The sequence below is a fragment of the Neltuma alba genome, unplaced genomic scaffold, assembly GCF_004799145.2.
Source record: "Neltuma alba isolate B1F8T4 unplaced genomic scaffold, ASM479914v2 tig00003226_pilon, whole genome shotgun sequence".
Taxonomy (NCBI): Eukaryota; Viridiplantae; Streptophyta; class Magnoliopsida; order Fabales; family Fabaceae; genus Neltuma; species Neltuma alba.
Genome location: NW_021633195.1, coordinates 491017 through 513143, shown reverse-complemented (window position 1 = coordinate 513143; position 22127 = coordinate 491017). Strand labels below are relative to the sequence as shown.

The 22127-nt window shown below is 34.6% G+C and overlaps 1 protein-coding gene across 1 annotated transcript; it reads right to left on the bottom strand.

The window, feature by feature from the left end:
* Positions 1 to 10294: 10294 nt before the first annotated feature.
* Positions 10295 to 20469, bottom strand: LOC114740983 (protein SHORT ROOT IN SALT MEDIUM 1). Its single transcript, XM_028929237.1, is given in 22 exon segments — positions 10295 to 10641; positions 10766 to 10828; positions 10959 to 11000; positions 11109 to 11660; positions 11757 to 11831; positions 11906 to 11980; positions 12062 to 13172; positions 13286 to 13314; positions 13440 to 13613; positions 14478 to 14541; positions 14621 to 14832; positions 15494 to 15614; positions 16363 to 16418; positions 16499 to 16591; positions 17260 to 17305; positions 17421 to 18104; positions 18367 to 18470; positions 18606 to 18868; positions 18871 to 18898; positions 19367 to 19567; positions 20108 to 20207; positions 20353 to 20469. Coding segments are annotated over 21 exon segments (4152 nt in total). The 5' UTR covers positions 20177 to 20207; positions 20353 to 20469; the 3' UTR covers positions 10295 to 10551.
* Positions 20470 to 22127: the final 1658 nt, after the last annotated feature.

The following is a 22127-nucleotide window of genomic DNA, read 5'->3' as shown; positions in this document are numbered from 1 at the left end:
TTAGGATTTTGAGTCCCCAGTTGTTATTGTTGACCACTTAATTAGCTATTAACTAATATGTGGTGATTGCGTGATTGTGTGGATTGTTTGTGATTGGTGTTGTTGTGCTCTAGGCAACTTGATTTGTGGTAGTTGATCCTTACTTAGGCAAGAGGTGACCACTTTTCACACCTCATATATGCTAATATGTTGTTTGTGAGTAGTTTTATCATTTTGGAACTATAAAAGTTATTTTGTTATACATTTGGAATAATGTTGATATATTGGGATGACTTTGTCTTATGGGACTAAGTTTTGAAAATGCAATCCTAAGGTTCATGATAATATGTTACTACTCTAGATTCTGATTTGGAAATGGATTATGGAATTGGAAATTGACCACTTGTTGGATTTCTTAAGCACGATGCATATGATGGGTATTAGAGAGTGAATTGTGTTTATTACCGTCACATAATGATTGCCTCTATTAATGCATAATGGTTGGTTTCTGGCGCTTCCCCCATTGTGAGGGAACATCCTCCTTTGTCTGTATCACCCGAAGTGAGGGATCAGCTTAGGATTATCTTCCAAGGAGAGAGATTAGCCATTTTAACCCTTATTTTCCCCCATAGTGAGGGAGGGAGTATGGTAATTGGGATTGTATTTGCACGATAGTATTGATAGATTGATATGAGACTTGGGAATTATGTTTTAAACTACAAGTATAGTGATGCATGACTACTTATTGTTTATAACTGTCCCACTTGACACCTCACGAGCACATATTGGTGTGTATGATGAGCTGGACTATGAGTTACTGAGGCTTATGTCTCACTCGTGGTTATTAATATTTTAGGTGAAAGTTCTAGGGTCGTGCCATCAAGAAAGAATCCAGAGGCCTAAGCTCTTATAGCTTCTTGTACTGTCTCCATCCTTCTTTTTGTATGTGCTAAAGGGTTGTATATTGCCACCTAGGGCCCTTTTTTTTTTGCATACTCTAGTAGTCAGAGTTTTTATTATTAAACTAGTTTTGTGGATTTTAGTGCTGGTAGTAGGCTGGATGCCTTAAGGCTATACTTGTAACTGTTTTGGAACTTATTGATTACTTACAATATGTGATACCGACTATTCACTTTCTATTTGTTGGAAATTGTGCCCTAGGGGCCAATCATTGTGTTATGAACATTGTTGATTTATGAATTTCTTAATTATGTTATCATATTATTTGCATGTTTATTGTGATGACTATCCTTGGATAACTCATGATTTATCCTAAATGTCCCTGGTCGGTCATCTATGTGGGAGCAGAGATGAAATAAGACCAGTATGACTTTGAAGATATATAGAGATATAAATCAAAGTCATAGGCACATGTAAGAGTACAAGGTGTTGGACCGACCCGCTATGAGAGAGCTGCATGGGTTAAGTCATAAGCTTCTCTCATATACAAACCATGTCACTGTGCCCTTTGACCTGAGATCATCATGGATTCCTACATGAGAAACGCTCAGCTTTGACCTAGTCAAAAGTCACTTTTGACCGAGTGATCATAAAGACTATGTTCAGGCTTAGTGGTTTTTCATGCGGAGGAATGTGAATGGTCAAGATGGAATTTGTCCCTCACATTAATAGAGAGATATTACTGGGCCCCTCGATGAGTGAGTCTGAGAAATGTATGGCCATACTATAATGGAAAGGTAGTTCCGTTTCTATACTCAGACTACTCAAGGATCGAGAAAGTAACGGTCATGAATAGGAAGATGACGTTCTCCATGCCTCATCCATGGCCAAAATGTCGTGTGACAAAAGGGACGTGATATGATTGTATGAAAGGTTACATCGTTCAACGATCCTCATATGATTTGGGTAGTCGTGATGTCTTACTAGAGACCGCTTACGACTTGTGAGTCATTATAGTTAATGGCCCACTGCCAACTTCATATAGGCCTACAGGGTCGCACACAAAATAGCCCAACACGAGCTATGATGTCCAGATTCATTGAATCTAAGATATGTCCAGATTCAATGAATAATATAGGGTGGACGTATATATATATATATATAAACATATTATATAAATATAAGAGATATTAATTATTAGATTTAATTTATAAGGATAAATTAGATCTATATCACTTTTAAATTTGAAATTTAAATGGATATGATATCTTAGATTTAATTTATTAGGATAAATTAAATCTATATATCAATTTAAATTGATAAGAAATATATATCTCTTAGATTTAATTTATTAGGATAAATTAAATCTATATATCAATTTTAAATTGATAAGAAATATATATCTCTTAGATTTAATTTATTAGGATAAATTAAATCTATATCAATTTTAAATTGATAAGATATAATATAATATCTCAAATTTGATTTATGAAAATAAATCAAATATAATTCTGTCATATCTTTATTTTGAATTAAATAAATAGGTGAATTAAATCTATGGGACGGATTTAATATAAATCATATTTATTTAATTGTTTTCTTATTTGATTACGCAATATTTGATATTGTATTAATTTAGGATTAATTTCGAAATCAAATATCCTTCATAATACCTATAACATCCTATATATTTGATATTAGGAGCTAGGGTTTTGGGTGTGAGACTACAAAAGCTTGCAGATAAGAGACGGCCAGTAAATAGAGAAGGTAGGACGGATTCTTCGAAAATAAACCCTAGAAGGACAAGAGGCACTAGCACGTCGTTCGTGATTGGAACGCTGTTCGTGTGGATACCGGTAGAGGAAGCCGATCTGAGTTATCGACTTCGAGCGATAAAAGAGGCGAGCAGAGGCATCCTGAACGGCAGAATCCCCGAGCCACCAAGAAATCGAACACTGAAGGTAATACTTCTTACTACTTGACTTAAACACAATCGGTAGATCTGGGCAAGGGATTGAAAATTTTAAAGTTATTTTCCATTGCGCGTCTTTCAATTCCCTTCACTATTTACGTTTGAGCTTGGTATCGGTATCACTCCTGGTTTGACACTTGAAAGCCCAATTTGAGACATTTGGAAGCGTGATTGGTTGTGTTAATCAGGGGCTTATTTCCCATAATCATGTTAGCATGAATTAAATCATTCCTAACCTGGTTGTGTTTATTCTAATCACTCAAAATCTTTTATTCAAGAATATTTTCAAAGAATGAGTTGAAAACTTTCTACTCTGGTAGCCTTATGTAACTACTTTTCTTTTCTACCATAGTAGTATATTCAAATGATAATTAGGAGGTGATTTTACAACCGACATGTGGATCAAACAAGAATCTAACATTTGCATGACCAACAAGGTCAGTCTTAGGTATGTTCGAGTAAAATAATCCCATGTCTATAGTACCCCTAAGGTAATAAAGAATATACTTAACTCTATTGTAATGTCTTCATGCTGGTAATAAACTATATCTTGCTAGTAAGTTAACAGCAAATGATATATCAGGTCGTGAGTGACTGGCAAGATACATTAGCACACCAAGTGCACTAAGATATGGTACTGTTGAACCAAGTAGTTCTTCATCGCCTTCTCAAGATCTAAAAGGATATTTATCTTTCTCCAAAGATCTTACAACTACCAGAGTACATAATGGATATGATATATCCATATTAAAATACTTTAAGACCTTTCTTGTATAGGTTTCTTGATATAAAAAAAAATCCCGTTTCTTGAATATTTAATTTGCAATCTAAGACAAAATTTTATTCTTCCTAAGTCCTTCTTTCTTTAAGCAATCCATAGCTTTTGTAACCTCTTCAGGAATTCCAATAATATTTCTGTCATCAATATAAATAGCAATTATAGCAAACTCATTTCCAAACCTTTTCATAAAAATACATGGGCAAATTGGATCATTCGTGTATCCCTCATCCAACAGATATTTGCTTAAACGATTATATCAATACGCTCTAATCGCTTCAATCCATACAGAGATTTATTTAACTTAATTGACTATTGCTCTCGAGAACTTGAATTGTGTACTTCTAGTAACTTGAATCCTTCCGAGAGTTTCATATAAATGTCATTGTCAAGTGAGCCATAAAAATAGGCCGTAATAAAATCCCTCATATGCAAATCGAGTCCTTCTTTTACTGCCAGACTAATTAAATATTGAAAAGTAGTTGCATCCACTATTGGTGAGTATGTTTCTTCAAAATCAATACAAGGTCTTTATATAAATCCCTAGACAACAAGCTATGCTTTATGTCTTACAATTTCACCATTTTCATTTCATTTTTGCACAAAAATCCATTTGTGTCTGACTAGTTTTACATCTTCAGGCATACGGACTATAGGTCCAAACACTTTTTGCTTTCCCAATGAATTCAATTCTGCCTCAATTGTATCTTTCCATTTTGGCCAATCTTTTTTTTGTTTATATTCATTAATAGACTTTGGCTCATAATCCTCATCATTATTCATCACATCAATTGCTATATTATACGCAAAAATATCATCAACATTGACTTCATTTTGGCCCCATCGTATTCTATTCATAACATAATTTATTGAGATCACATCATTTTCGCACATATATTCAACATATATTCCCACCCTTTTTTGAGGAACCCCTTTTAGTACATTGTGGTGAAACAATAGGAACATATACTACACATCCAAAAATTCTTAGATAGGAGATCTTAGGTTCCTGACCAAAAACTAATTGTAAAGGGGAGGACTTGAGATAACTTATTAGCCTTATACGAATTAATGTTACTGTATGCAAAATTGCATGTCCACAAGCAGAAATTGAGAGATTTGATCTCATAAGTAATAGTCTAGCAATTAATTGTAATTGTTTAATTAATGATTATACAAGTCTATTTTGTGTATGAACATGTGCTACAGAATGTTCAACATCAGCCCAAGAGACATACAATAATTATTGAAAGCTTGTGAAGTAAATTCACCAGCATTATCCAAACATATTTTCTTGATCGTATAGTCAAGAAAATGTGCTCCTAATAGTTGAGCAAGCAACCTTTGCGAATGCTAGGTTACGAGAGGATAATAAGCAAACATGTGACCATCTTGTTGATGCATCAATTAAAACCATGAAATACCTAAACAGTCCACATGGTGGGTGTATCGGCTCACAAATATCCTCTTGTATGCATTCTAGAAATGTGAGAGACTCACTTTCTACTTTTGCTGGTGATGGTTGAATAATTAACTTCCTTTTAAAACATACAACCTATGAGAAAGCATGTGATTGTAGAATATGTTGACTTTTCAATGAATGTTCACATGAATTTTCAATTATCTCTCACATAATAATAGCAATGGGATGGCCTAACCAGTCATGCCAAACATTAAATTTATTGTCATTTATAAACTTATAGTTCACAATAGCATGTGTTTCAATTATAATAATATGTGTATAATACAAGCTTAAAGAAAGGGCACGTAACATTCTAGAGCATATTTCTTACTAGAAATTAAATTTGTGATGACAAGATATTCTTGATTTCCTTTATTTATAGTTTCAACATGATATCCATTTTTGCGGATATCTTTGAAGCTCAATAAATTTATGGTAGACTTGGTAGAACAAAATGTATTATCAATATATAATCTTGTTCCTTCATATAGCAATACATGAGCTCTTCTAGGGCCTTCAATAAGATTTATACTTTGAGATATAGTTTGAACATTCACTTCTCACATTACCAAAGAAGAGAAATATTTTTATTTTTGAGTATTGTGTGAGTTGTTGCACTATTAACGAGACAGAAATCTTCATTATTGATGTCAATAATGGTCATTCTTCATGAAAAAAAACATAGGAAAAAGATTAAAAAGAAACATAATTAATAAAAAGGAACATAATTTTATGATTAATAAAAACTCATAATTTTATTTATTTGGGGGATAATAATCTTACAAGTAGAAACTTTATCGTAGTAAATGAAAAGGCACACTTATAAGCAAAATATAAGAATATACTGAATTATAAAAGCTCAATTACATCAAAATGATTCATTTTTTGGACACTTCTATCACTAATTAAGAGATCAATTCTTCCATTAGGATTGGCAAAGATATCAGCAACATCAAATGAGTAAATCGATGTTGCCATAATCAGAATCGCCTTCTTCTCCAACAAAATTTGTTTCCATCTTTGGCTCTTCACCTTTATTTTTATTTTTGTTCTTATTTTTTAGCGATACTTAGTAAAGGTCAGCCAAATGTTTTGGCATACTATAAGTACGAGACCAATAACCCTTGCCACCACGACGATAACAAAGATTTTCAACATGATTATTATTTTCACTAGGTTCTTTTTGGTGATTCTCATCATTATCTACCCACTTCTGATAGGAACGACCACCTCTAGGGCCATGGCCACGACTACTGCCACAGCCATAACCACGTCCACATCTACGACCATGGCCACAAGTTGATTCACTTGCTACTACATTTGTTTATGGGAATGGAGTGGAGCCAATAGGACGAGATTCATGATTCCTCATTAAAAGCTCTTTATTTTACTCAGCCACAAACAGGCAAAAAATTAATTCAAAATATTTTTTGCAACCTTTCTCACAGTATTGCTGCAACAGGAGTATATTGGATGCATGAAATATGGAAAATGTTTTTTCTAACATATTTTCATCAGTAATCTTTTCTTCACATAATTTCAGTTGAGAACTAATTCTAAACATTGCAGAATTATATTCAATCATAGATTTAAAGTCTTGCAAATATAAATGCATCCAGTCATAATGAACTTTGGGAAAGATTACAATTTTCTGGTGATCATACCTCTCTTTTGAATTGTTCCAAAGAATAAATGGGTCTTTTATTGTCAAATATTCAATGTTGAGTCCCTCATACAAATGGTGATGTAAAAAGATTATGGCTTTGGCTTTATCTTGGTTGGATGCCTAGTTGCCTTCCTTGATTGTGTCTCCTAGACCATTGGCATTTGGGTGGATTCCCGTATCTAATATCCGAGATAAATAATTCTTTCCAATAATGTCAAGACACACAAACTCAAGTTTCGTGAAATTTGACATGATGATACTATCATATAGAAGTTAAATAAAAATTAATACTAACATAATGGAATAGTTATGAAACAAATTAATATGAAAGTAATATAGAAATTTATCTTGGCCCTACTACAACACCTTTCAATTACAAGAGCGCTTCGTGCTAATAACATCGTATGAAATGGAACCATAAAAATAGAGTAGAAAAAGATGAAGACAAGAAAATAAAAGAACTATTATATTTCATCACTTGCACCACAACACAAATGACATGTCCTATTTATAGATATAGTCTTACACATAAGTTATATTTGTCCTTAAAAAACAAATAGTAGATAATCAATCTTATGAATATGAGTAGAGGTGAGTTACAAGATTAAATAGATAGTAGAAGAGTAATGGACAATGAAGGAGTAATACATAGTAGAAGTTACTTAGTGAAGTTGAAGAGGAATGGGTAAACAGACATTCATATAATATTCGTAACAAGCAAATTAATTTTAGGCAATTATGTATTTGTTTGAATTTTGAAAAATTATATTTGAGTTGAAATATGCTGAATTTGATTTTTTTTTTTTTAAAAGCAATTTTGAGTGCATAAAGTAGTGGAAGAGTTTAATTTTAATTGTTTGGTCACTTATGTTGGTTAAATTAATTAGTTAAATTCTCCATCATATTATGCATATATGAGATATAAATGCATATAGTTGATAATTGTACTTAGCATGCAGAGTTGATAAGGAATAGCCACAACATCCTTTTGTATAATGCATGCATAAATAATTACATCTAGATTTTAAAAGATTAACTATAATCAATGGGTTATTATAATTTGATCACAAAAATAATTTAGTTGATCAAATTAATTGGTTGAAATATATATGAAATTTAATTGTATTTTTATTATCTTTCACATTAAATTCTGAGAAATTTAATCATAGAGTTTGTTATTTTATTCAAATATTTTTGAAATAATTAATTAATTCTTATATAAATTACAAAATTTAAATAAAAACAAAGAAAACCGAAAAAAAGAGGTGGAGAGAGTAGAAAGAGAGGGGAGGATGAGGGAGACCATAGAGTTGACACCTGTCCTGAGTGGGCCCAACAAAAAAATAACAGATGTTTATGAGAGTTAACAAATTTCGTATTTTTGCCCCCACCTTAAAAAATTTATGTATATTTTTACATTCAAGATATGGTATTGTTCTTGAAAAAAAAATAAACAAAAAATTAGGATAAAGATTAAAGAACCTAGAAAAAGTGTTATTTATTGAAAAAAAAATCTAAAAAATTAAAATTATTTAGGGAGGTAAGATATGAAGGTACAAATTGAGAAATACTAAACTACGCTTCAAACCTTTTGTCCCAAAAAATAATCCAAAAAAACTCAAAATGCCTAGTCATCTTCCTCCCTGTCATTGCCATTTTTTAGAGCAAGGAAGGCTTTCCAGGTCTTTCACTAGCGGGTTCCATCTGCCACGGATCAATGGAATCTATTATTAAAATTTCGAGTAATGAAATATCAACGACAATTCTCCGGAGCTTCTATTCTCACAAGTCATAACCCACAGCAAGTCGTCATTCGTGCAGCAGAATTCCCGAGTTGTTCATATCTGATTCTGCGTGAGGCCAAAGCCAAAACAAGTCGATGCCTTAAAATCCATTGCGTCTAGTTGTTTGTGTTGATGACTGAATGAAATATTTTCTTGAAGAAGCAATTCTGACCAAGTGAGCATCGAAGAATGGATTGAATTTGAAATCGTTCGCCTTCTTGCCCAAAACTCCCTGTACAGCTGCCATTCCATACGAAGATGAGAGTGATGATCAAGGGTTTCTTGCGCCTGACAATGTTAGTAAGGTTGAGAAATATTGTTGGTTTCCTGTGGAAAGAGCGTGAATGGGGGAGAGGCTGACGCTAGCGAAGGCGCGTATAATGTGTGGGAACAAAAGCAGATTTTATGTCAGGAACGGTAGATTCACTGCCAACATACCAATAAGTAACTTTGGTCCAACTTTGTGAAGAGTGAAAATGAAGATGAAGGGAAACAGAAGAAAAGGAATTGAGTGGAAGCTAGGGGAGAAGATGAGGTTTTCGGTTTTTGAGCAAATATAGTTTTAGGGGCAATTTATTACTCCCTCTGTTCTTTATTATAAGAGACATTTGATGCTTATGGCATGTTTCTATATATAAGAGACACTTAAAAGTTGTCTCTACTTTTTTGTGTTGATTTTCTATTTCACCCATATTTATTGTCTCCAACTCACACTCTCTCTCCTTCCCACTTTTTTTTCTTTTAATAATTTACCATTGTTCTCTCTCATGCTCTCTTTCCTTATTAATGAGGGCATTTTTAAAAAAAATTATACTTTTTACACATTGATTGTTCTTAACTAATTTTAACTGTTTTTTTTATCAACGTAATTCGGTTATTCGTCTCTTATAATAAGAAACGGAGGGAGTATTATTTTTTTATTGTATTTTAATATTTGGTCTCCCCACATAATTATAATTTTTATGATCCTCCCTTGTAAATATTTTTTTAGGTCAATTCTAACTTTTTTAAAAATAAAAGATGTTTTTGCACCTTCACCTATGAAACAAAAAACCAAGCATAACCAGTGATGAACCGGTTTTAATAATCATGTTACTACTGATTTTATTTTTTCTCATTCAGCTCCTTAATATCTCAGTCACTATAAATTTAAATGAACTTATTATTGTTACAAATCAAATTATTATTGTATTTTTTTATATTTTCTTATTAATAATTATTAATGTTGTTATATTTTGTTATTTTCAATTAAATTATATTATTTTAATGATCAGTTTGACCCCAACTTAACTCGATCTGATCCACTACCTCTTAAATCACTACCTGAACCAATTTAGCACCCAATCCAATTTTTTATTCCTTGCCCTCACCTTAATAGTTTTAATTTCTTCGATTTTTTTTTTTGTTGGTATCTTGGATAGTTTATTCAATTAAAATAACTTGGTGTAATGATACGTCTACTGTACATTTTAGATTCTTCATTGTTAAATACCTTGATTTTGATTTACTTTTGATTTTAAATATAGTAGTACAATTTACCGTACAAACTAAAACTGCAGGCAATATTTCATAAATACAAAGTGGTTACCGTTCATTTGTGTTCTTCATTTTGACCTTTCAGTCCCAACTTTCAATGTTCTAATTTTTTTGGGCTAAGTTCCATTGTTACACTTAACTAGTCTTTTCAAGACGAACAAACGCTAAATTTAACTATTCATCGTGCATTAGCCGCAAGTGAACATTAAAACACAAATTTCACATGCAGACTAGCTTGGCTAATTGAATTCCCACCATTAATTTTTAAGCAAAGACAATGGCATACAAAAATTTATCCACCATATTTGAAATCTGTCTCAATAATTTATAAAATTTAAAGAGAAGTTTCCCCCTCAACACATAATTGACATCATGTACAAGACACTGATAACACGAGGCATCCCCACCCAACCAATAAGACGGGAAGTTTATGATTCAAAGCCCACAAATTTGGAGACTGGGGGGCATCACGTCTCAAATTTCAACCATTCGAACCAGCTTGTTATAAAGTATACGATCGTCTCTCCCAGTGTTGCTCTCTAACAATGCGCTTTGTACAAGCTCCTGATTTTAAGTAAAACGTTAGAAGGCAGGTCTCGTATGGATGTGAACATATGCATAACATACTAAAAACAAGACAGAATTTAAGTTCAGGGAATAAAGCATAAGCATTTCAGAGAGTATTCACCTTGACATCCCTGTGAGAAAGAAATTTCCCAAGGTTGTGGATAATCAGTCTCATATCTTCAACCTGAAAAGCAATATATATTTCTCAACATTCTTCTGTGGATACTAAGAAACAGTAAAAGATGAAGCAATATATATTTCTTAAACATTCTCCCGTGGATACTAAGAAACAGCAAAAGATGACTAGTCCTTACCCTAATGTATCCAACTCGATTCCGATCAAAAAAATGGAAGGCCTATTGAAAATTAGAAACAAATGCATCAATATACCCCAAAAAAAAAAAACTAAAATATTACTCGCATGAATAAAACAAAACAAGAATATAAAATGCACAGGCAGATACCTGCAACAATTCTTTGTCTACAGTAGCCTCCTTAACAGTACGGACTTCTTTCTTACTTTTATCCATTTTATCTTCCTTTTCTTCATTTGAATGAGCATCAGACTTGGATTCTTTTACTACTTCTTTAACCTTATCTTCCCCTTTGGAAGTTTCATATGCTTCTTTATCAGGTTCAACATTCGTGGCAGCCTTTTGCCCTGCATTTTCCTCATTAGATGAATCGTGCCGAGGACTTTCATTTTCTATTTCTTCATATTCTTCAGGATCCTCATCTGGATCCTCCTCCGGATCCTCCTCTGGATCTTCCTCCTCCTCTTCTACATCATCCATCTTCATGTCCTCCCCCTTAACATCAGAGTTGTCATTTTTCGCATTTTTCCCGTCATCTACTGTTGTTGTGCTTTTGTCCACATTAGAGAGCTCAGTTTTCTCAGAAAGATCATCACCCTTTGGCCGTTTCACAGGCAAATTTTTCACATTGTCTTTCTCATGCCCATCTTCTCGCTGCCTCTTTCGTTGGTTTCTTTTCATCACAAATTTTATGCGCAGCTTCTACACACCCGGGGGGGGGGGTAAAATTTTTAGTTCAGGATGCCACCTCTGAATAATCAAATTAGACAGAAATCAACAAATCATATTTTAACCAACCTGAAGAAATGTCAAAATTCGACATCCCATTTGATACTGAAGCATTTCATAAATTGATTCAGCAAATAATGAAATCTGCCCAAAAAAAAATGTCATGTAAAAAACTTCTGAGTAATAAAACGAAAGCAAATAAAAGCAAGCAAACAAACCTCAAATGTTGATTCTTCGATGTCTTTGTCAGTATAATCCAATAGTGAATCCAATGAAAGTGACAATGAACGCAGCTGCACCAGCAATAAGATACTTAGACTAGTGCACTTAAGACAGCAAGTTTACAATGATTTTTTCTATAATTACCATCGTACCTTGGATTCTTTTGACCCTCTAGTCTGGAGAATGAATCCAGGGTGCCGAGGAGGTTCATCAGACTTCTTCTTATCTTTCACTTCTTTAGTAGATTTGCTTTTAGATTCATCTTTTCCATCTCTCTCTCTTGTTGCTTTCACCTCTTTTAACTTGTCACCATCTTTCAATTTACCCTTTCCATTATGATTGTCCTCAGAGGATTTCTGCTTATCAATCCCAGACGCATTTTTTTCACCAGTCCCTTTTTCAACTTTTTTTCCATCCAAGTCAGAGTTTATTTCTGTTTTATTTGAGTCGCCTAACTTATCTTGCTTACCAGGGGTTGCAGGCTTTGACTTTATTTTAGGAACTGTCTTTTCAGTTTTGTTTGCCTCAGTCACTGAGTTGTTGGCATCAACAGTCTGCTTGGCAGTACTTTGAGGGTCAGTCTGGTTGGCAGTACTTTGGGGGTCAGTCTGCGCCTGAGCAGACACTACATTCCCTTCATCTTTAGAGTCAGAAGCCTCTGGCTTGGATGCCCCAGCAATCACCTTTTTTTTAGGTACACGTTTGATAATTTTCTTCTTTTTTGTTTTCACGCCAGAATCATTTGCTGCATTAGACTGTGGATCAGGCTTATCTTGAAGTTTATCTTCGGAGCCATTTATTTCTTTCTTATCTTTCACCTCATCAGCATCTCCTTTCCCCACTGAAGCATCCTCTGTAGCAACCAATTTAGCAGAAGCAGCATCCCCACTCTTATCCCCGCTCTCTGAAGATTTGTTATCCTCAACAGGAACATCTGAAGTCATTTTGTCAGCATTATCCTTCTCATTCACTTTGCCTAGCTGCTTGCCAGCAGTATCATTAGTCTTGCTGGCAACTTTCTGCTTCACAACCTTCTTTATGACCTTCTTCTTCACAGACTTCACACCACCAGTTGTCTTGGCAGTGGCTGTTTCTTCTTGCTCCTTTTTCTCAATATTCTTGCCTTCCTCAGCATTATCAGCCCGGTCATCTGGAGCTGGGTCATTGTTAGTTTCTTCTTTCTTAACATCTTTGCTGCCTTTCTCCTTTTTGACATCCTCAGGAAGTCCTGAGGCTGCAGATTCTTTCTTGTCTGATTTTTCCAAATTAATTATAAGAAGCAAAATAAAACGTAAGCATAAAGGGGAAAATGGATCAACAAGAGGAAATAAAAGATAGAATGGCATGCACAGGATAAGGAATTTGCCCACTCACCTTTGGAAGCTTCCTTGTTATCTCTTGACTTCTGATACCACATGAAATCATTATTAAGACAGGAGAAGCAAGATGAGATAATATTCCCACTTAACAATCCAATTCAGAAAAAATAAATCACGAACGAACATGGCAACTTCATTTATAGAAACAGACCTCTCTTTTTAATGGAAGTTGATGCTCTCTCTCTGCAACAGCCATCTTATGCGCAAGCCACTGGTTATGCCATGCATCCAGTGAAGGCAGGCAATCAGATAAATCAGGAACAAATAATACAGTGATCTCCTTGTGGCTAAACAAACCATCCTTGCCTACTCTATCATAGTGAATCTGCAAAGTTGAAGCCATAATGATTACGGTTTCCAAGTCAATTTACACAACCAAAACATAAGACCACATTAGGCTGTAAAAAGGTTTGTTGCCGCTATAAAGAAGTTCATAGCCTTTTGTTCCCAAATAACTAGTTTCTTCCACACCAACAATTTATATTACCAAATTAACTGGTCCCCAGAAGACTATTAGTCCATAATATTCATCTTCCAAAAAATAGATTGAGTTCAGAAACCTATAGGGATAGTTTATTGCCTTCTTGTTTAAATGCCAACAAATTCAGACTTTGGAAATGAGGTATAAATCACACAAGGCTGATAGGACCAAATGGAATTACCAATCTCACACTGTACAGAAATCAGGTGAAATCCCAGGTCATAACCATGCATTAAGCTTCTTCAAGAAGTTGCAAAAGAATTTATTCACAAGTGATAAGCAATCTAGCTCAGTTATTCACAATAATAACAACTTGTCAGCAACAAAGAAAAAGAATTTAGAAGATATGATTAAAATTACAGATATATTATTTATCTACTCATTCCTAGATATGAATTGATGGACCTTAATTATGCGTTCAAATACATCAGCCCTCTGGCACTTGTCCTTAAGTTGACTGATTTTGTGTGCTGGTGTCTTTTTGTGACAGAATTAGGGAAAAATTTAATCAACATAAACGTTAAGAAGCTTGAGACAAAAACCAAAACTATGCACACAAGGCATAACAGCTAAATAACCCATTAGGTTGCTATTCATCTTATTAGAACATTAATGATTTATGTCAGTTCTCAACAAACAAAAAGGAAAATAAACAAACAAAAAGGAAAATAAACAAACAAAAGATTTTGTATTACAACAGATCAGTACCTCAAGGAAACGGTTCCATCGCTGACAGTTTTGCAAATCTAGTTGAATAACGTCTTTGGCACGCCTACAAAATAAAAGAAAGTGTTGTCAAGCCACTTGTCGATAGCATATTGTAAACCGATAGTCCTGTATTAAGCACAAACCTAAGGGCTGTTCTGATCAACGAGTTATCATCAATAGATGGATCACCCCCGTCTGCAGATTCCCATGGCCCACCAACTGCCATGAAAGAATGGTCCTTCTTAAGGATAGCAAACCTGAGGATATTACAAATATGAGGGATGCGATCATCAAAACTTCTATCAGATGACAGATCCTCCAGAGCACTCCTGCTAAGTCCGCTCAATAAAATTATCTGACACGGAGTAAATTTATTCGTCAAATAGTAGTTAGTGGATGCACAAAGTCTTTCTTTACAATAAGATGCTTCTACAGACATATAAGAAACCAATGGATAACTAGCCCCTCTAAAGCACATATATAAGAGAAACCATAATTTAGAAAGACCCATGTGTCTTCCCTGCCAAAAGAAAACACAATGGAGGCTGAGGATTCATTATGGAAGTGAAGGTGAATTGATAAAAATTTTCATAATAACCATTCACGTATCCAGCTCCAGTAATTGGTAATACCCGAAGCAGTTGGCAAGTGTAAAATTTAATTCTATTGCATTTTACAATTCTGCATTACTTCATACCAAGAAAAGAAAAATCAGACTACGGGCTATTTATGTTTAACCATAAATGAATTCATATTAAAAAATATTTCAGATTAAAATTCCTATCTTTGCCCAGATTGAGCTTTCATGAAAAATGCAAAAATATCAAAACTACATTTTAGACATTCAGTATCGTTTTGTAACAAAGAGTTCGTAAACATTCGGTAATTTAGTAATTATATAGCCAAGCAAAAAAATTAATAAAATAACAAGCACAACAAATGAATTCCAATGGATAACATGATCCGCGTCATATTCAATCAAAAATGTAAAATACAAAGTTCAAAGATAAACCTACTTTAGCATTCCAAACTGTATTTCGTTGTTCCACACTTGCAGGCGATGCCGTTAAAAGCTTCATGGACGATGAATCTTTAGGCTCAGTAGCACATTCTTCTTCAACAAAATCATGATCAAAACTGCTCCACTCAAAAAGTTAAACATTACATATTTATTAATTTTCTTCTCTCTTCTCATAATAAACCAAACCAAAAAAAAAAAAGGCAAAGAAATGATGAACAACTGAAACCCTTAGAACTAATCACCCGGGGGGGGAGACAAAAGCAACCATCAATTTTTCGATTCGAAAGAAATCCTTGCCTGATAAGGAAAATAATGCATAAAGTGTTTTCAAATTTTAATAGTATATATTATTTATTGCTATTTGAATTTCATTTCAAATATATATACATGTATCTTGTTTTGGTATCATCACTTCCGTGTGGATGAACAGTGAATGAAACCATTTTGCTACAAAATACTAGACATACATTTACGGATACAGAATATAACAGAAGAAAACGGGGAAGTAATATGAATATGACCATTTCAACTTAGCCTCTCACAAAACTACCTACAACCTTAAAAACTGGAAATTATTCCCTAAAATTAAAACCATTTGTCAATTCCATGTGTTGAAGATACCACCTTACATATTTCTTACGCCGTACGGCATTCTCCCAGTAGTTTAAAAGTAACTAATGGTAATTGCTTTTCTTGAGAATCAAGAAAAGTGTTAAAAAAGAAATCCTGTTTTGGTTTTCATCTCCAGAATCAAAAATCAGACTGGTAATTAATAGAATTTCAAAATTACATCACATGTTTAACGCATAATGCAGTGTTGCACATAATGGAAATTGACATGGCACTGACCAAGAGAAAAGGTACCTGACAGGAGTATGGATAGACAGTTTGATATCACCCTTTGGCCAGTTCACAACAGCCTGTGGCATTTTCAATAATACTGTCAACTCATCATCCAAAGATCATGATCAGAGAAAAGGAAATCATAGCACAGCTATACCTTGGAGAATTCAGGGGAGACAAAGAGCCGAGGGTATCGCTTATCCAATGAGAGATAGTCCCTCTCAGTTTCTACCAAACTGGATGAGTAAACCTGTTCAATAAGCAGATTAAATTAAATAAAACACTAAAAGCATTAACAGCACCATTTCAGCCACGGGTAGGTCTCAAATGTAATTCTGAAGTAAGACAGACAGCATAAACCCACAGTATAAGAGGATTTAAGTTTAACAGATCAATTTACAGCTCTTGAAGTAACTTCAATTTAGCATCAGAGGCCAATAATTCTTGCAGACCTATAAGCCTTTTTTCAACTAGTCTTGAATCTGTGGAAAACTAGTCTTAAAAAGGCTAACGATATAAGGAATAACAGAGCTAAGAAGCGGCCAGCAGGAAGGTCTAGGAGGGGATCATTAAGCGGAGGAGCAAGGAAGATGATAGAATTATCATGATCCCAAAAAAGGGTGATTTGAGGATATACAGTCAATCAAGCACTATGATATAGAAGAAGATGAAAGCAAGACGTAATGCAACATACTTTATGATCACAAAGAATTAGACGAACAAGAGAATCCCCAGATAAAAGAGGGCATGAGGAAAGAATGGAGTGCAGGCTAGTAGTAGTGCTGTCATCAGAAAGACTATGACTATCAAGCCCTCAGCCACAAATCTCCACACCGTAAACACAACAAAAAATCTAGTTCCTTGCAGCGTTACATTCTGTTAATGATGAAGCAACCAAGATCTTATATTTCCTTTTACCTTGCAGACATATTCTCTCCTTTTTTCCTTAACAGGTGAATGGTGCCTTCAGCATAACAGAACACCAAGTTAGTTTAAAAAAGGCTGCAAGATATACCAGCAGCAACATATCAGAACCAGAGTAGGACGCAAACAAAAAATTCAAAATCACCAACAGCCACCTATGAGAAATTTCATGATGTGGGGAGTCTCGACGTGAAGATCTAGCCTCCTTCGTCAAAGAGGATCCACGTGGATCTTTTGAAGCACCTCTAGGACCTTTCGAAGTAGCACGAGGATCCTTTGAGGACCTCAAAGGGCTTCGTTCACGCCTAGCATCAAATGCTCGTTTGCGCTCTCGCTCCCTTTCCTTCTCCCGCCGCTCCAAAATGCGCTCCCTTTCACGCTCTCTTTCTCGTTCACGTTCTCGTTCCTTCTCCCTTTCTCTTTCCCTCTCTCTCTCTCGCAAGCGCTCCCGACGACGCTCTTCTTCCCTGAGCTCAAATTCTCGAAGATAACTAGCTCGATCATCCTTGTGGTCCTTGTGCACCGAGCGCGACAATACACTTCCAGAATAATCTGACTCCATAGCACTCCCATGAAGTCCTTTTCCGCTAGCATAGTCCCTTCCAGGTGGCAAGCTCACTCCATAACCGGGATTTGAAGCGCTTTGGGAATATAAGAGATCATCTACACTTCTCCTTGGAGCAGCCCCTAATATGGACGGTGCATGTCGACCACTATATGAAGCAGCACTAAGCAATGATGAACCACGGGGTTCAGCATCTATCCTTCCCCCGTAAGACAGAAGATCTTGTGTAGGATGACGACTAGCAGCAGCCCTTGCTGCAAGATAATCAGTTTGTCTGCCAGAAATGTGCTACTCAGTGCAGGAGAAATACTTGTACCATTTAAAATAGCTAGTCACTGTTGAGCAGCTTTTGTCCAGTTTCATCAGAAATATAATAAGATTACCAAGCTAATTTACAAAGAATTAGGCATTCTTTACACCAGAGAAAAGGCCTTCTAGGTTAGTTAATAATAGTCAATGATATTATCTTAAGTAACCACAACTGGAATATGGTTGCACTTGAACAAAACTACAACGCACGTTAATTAGATAAATACCTGGTACTCCCATCAAGTGAGGCAGACTGCAGAGACTGAGCTTTCAGCAATTGCTCTTGTCGAAGCAAAGTTGCCTGATCAATGCGATCATATATTTCTGGTTGCTGGACATCGAGAAAGAAATATTACAATATAAAAAGATCACAATATTACAATATTTTTCCATCTCTCATGCTTTAAATAAAAACTTCAGAAAATAGAAAGCTGCTAGAATTTTTTGCTATGGGATAAGCATTAACCTGATGCTGATGACTAAAACCTACAGGATCAGCAGCATATCGACCAGTTGGATCATTCTGTAAGTCCCTACTCATATAAGCACTCTGCCGCTCACCATATTGCCGTCTATCAATTCCAGAATAGTCCAAAACTTTATCGCCATACAACTGATCTGATTTATGACCATATCCGTGGCTTGAAGATGAGAGATAGTCACCAGAAGCAAACTTAGGTGAATCAGAAACACTCACAGCATAACCCCCACGACCCTCCAAAGCCGATGCCCCAGCCCCTTGGCACTCAAAGAAGGAACCTTCACAAAATAATTACATGATTTTCTAAATAAAACCCAACAAAAACAGTTACCAATAACCCATAACTGAGAGTCATTATACCAGAATTTAATATCAAAGGGAAATTCACTTAAAGGAAAAAATGCAAAAGCAAAACTTAAAACGAAATCAGTTTTAAGAACCACCATATCCACAGATGGTGCTTACATTTTCAAGATATTAATTAACTACAAGATATAGAATGAGGTAATATATTTTTCCTAGAATGAATGAAGTAATGGAATTAATAGTTAACAATTAATAATTAATATAATGCATCAACATTCTTCACTAACTATCAGGTTAATTTTCTTTAGAATATTTAATACGCATGCAATAGTTTCAGTCATGTCAAATTTACTCCTCAACACGTGGGAGGGATACAGAAGAAGATCTATAAAAATTACTTTTCAATAATTTTAACTGAAAAAAAGACATAACCCACTAACCTGCTGCGCACTACTCAAAGCAGCTGAACCATAAACAGAACTATACTGTCCCCCGTATTGGGCAGCAGTGGAAGAATGAGCCCGATACCCACTAACATCAACTTCTTGAGAAGTTCCTAATATTGCTGAATGCCGAGAAGCCACAGAATGTTGACCCACATCAGGTCCTCCAACAGTTCCACCAGAATAACCAGAACCCAGCTATATAAATACCACAAAAAGTAGGATCAGACCCTCATATTATCAAGCTTGCAGCATGACATAAAATACAATAAATTTTCTCAGCTCCGTTTCACACTACAGTGATACCAATATGAATCTGATTTGTATAACGAACACGATAAAATATTAAATAGAAAAACTTCTCTGTTCAGAAAAACAATATAAAAAGCTCCGCGTAGGAGATATTTTAAAACTGCCAACAATAGGACATTGAACCATTACAATTCTGTCAGAAATATGGCAAGTCAATATTGAATAATAAAACAACCTACTCATTGTAAAATAGGAATGAAAATGCAAAGAAACTCCTCACATGAGGAAGAAAATCCAAAGAAGCCTCACACTAGACATACACAAATTCTGCATACGTGCTAAAACAATTGAAAACAGTGAAGTATGGCAATTCGATCAGAAAGCCTAAAGAGAGTATCATATGCCTTGTGATTGTGAATGTGTTAATAAATACCACCTCATTCGAGAAAATTCCAACCAAACCCATCGAAAGAACGAAAGACTTACATTCTGGCCATATGCGGATTGACCCCCGTAAGACTGCCCGTATCCGCTGCCTCCTCTGGAAGAATACATATTCCTTCACATGAAGAGTAAATGAGCAAACCTGGGATGAAGAAAGACCCCAAAAAAATTCAGCAACATGTCGTGAACATGAACAAGACTGAAAATTTGTAATTCGTTCATGAAAACTCAGACACGAAAATTAAGGGAAGATAACTTTTTGCACACCGAACCAAAATGAGACTTACAGAGTAGTGTGAGATTGATGAAAACAATATGTAGACAAAAGACGAATACTTCTTCGGAGAACTGAGGAACCCTAGAAGAGCAGAGAAGCCGTCTCTGGGATTACCGAACGGACAATAACGTTATCTTTCACAGAACGAAGGTTTAGCATTCGCATGCCCTGACGCCTAAAATTGTCAGCGGGCACTTTCGCGGGTTTTCTTGGGCTCGTTAGGCCTTGACCAATAACATGAAGCCCAATTTACATAAAGAGGACAGGGCTACGCCCAAATACTTAATTATTTTTGGTAAGAGGACCCAAATACTTGTGAATAAATAAGGCCAAACTAAAATTGCCCACATTTAACTAACAGAGTTAAGTCTAACAGAAAGAATTAGTCTCTCATAACATAATGAATCAATATTTAAATTTTTACTGAGAGAGTGCTCATATTTAGTGGCCAATAGTGGCTCAAATAAAATTGTCTTCAACAAGAGAATGCTTATGCTTAGCTAAAAAAAAAAAAAAAAAGTGCTCACATTTAGCAATAACAGTGCCTCGAACAAAATTACTTTAAATAAAAAGATACTTGTGCCTAGCCAAAAAAAGTGATCCTTTTTGTCAATAATGAGGGTTTTGTTGATAAGTTATCCATAAACACTTCTGTAAGTATTTTTTTAAGTCTAAAGACATGCTCTAATTTGAGTGAGCTTTAATTCACCTAAACTTTTATGTATAGAAAAAGAAATAAAACAAAATGTGTTTGTTGACCCAAAGAAAATTGAACCCCTTCTTGTGATGGTGAAGAGCAAAATATGCATTTTTAACAATGACATTTGCATTTTCTTCATAGTATATGTTGTAAATTGTACAACTTAGGGGGTGTTTGGCAACCTCCAAACCATGGTTTCAGAAGCACTTTTCCGTAAAACGAGACAAACTCCTCCACATATTTACTTCGTAAACCGTAAAAGCACTTCTGAAACTATGATTTGGTTTCTATCCAAACACCCCCTAAAAAGACCAAAATTTAAACAAATGCAACTGTAATCAAATTATAATATGCAAGTGTAATTTTTCTTTTAAGATATGCAATATATCATTAATAAAATATGACATTCATTTACACACAACAAAAGACATGTTGTACATAACCGGGAAAAAAAGAAGTTGCACAAACGAATCATTAATCATGGGCCAAAAAATAACACAAGTTAATCCAACAATTAAGTTACTCAAAATTCAAAAATTCCAAACAAAGTATGAGTCAAAATACCATGCATTGTACTAAAATCCAAATGTTCATAAGTTTTTTTTTTTTTTACCAGCAAATGTTCATAAGTAGTTTACAAATATATAAAAGAATAAAACAAAATTATGCAACTCCTTAATTCAATTTAGCAGACCTCGGGAGTTCCCCCATTGCCACTCACTTCGCACAAATGCTAGTTTACATAATTCATAACAGTATTTTATTAACCCCTCTATTAAATACAACCCATATTCTAAATCTAAGTGTTCAGCTTAGTAAAATCTACCCATTGGCAATATAAAACCACATTATCAGCCTTTAAACCACAAGAACCATAACATAGTAGACATAATTTGCTTTATGCAAGTTATGTCAAAATTTGCTTGAATCGTATTGAGGCTTGATCACGTTGTACTTTTTATCACTACCAAAAAAAAAAAAACTAATCATTGATGAAAAACCATTCCGTTACTAATTTTCAATGGATTACTAATAGAAATTCTGTTACTAAATTTAATAACAAATTAGTAACAAAATTTTTAGCC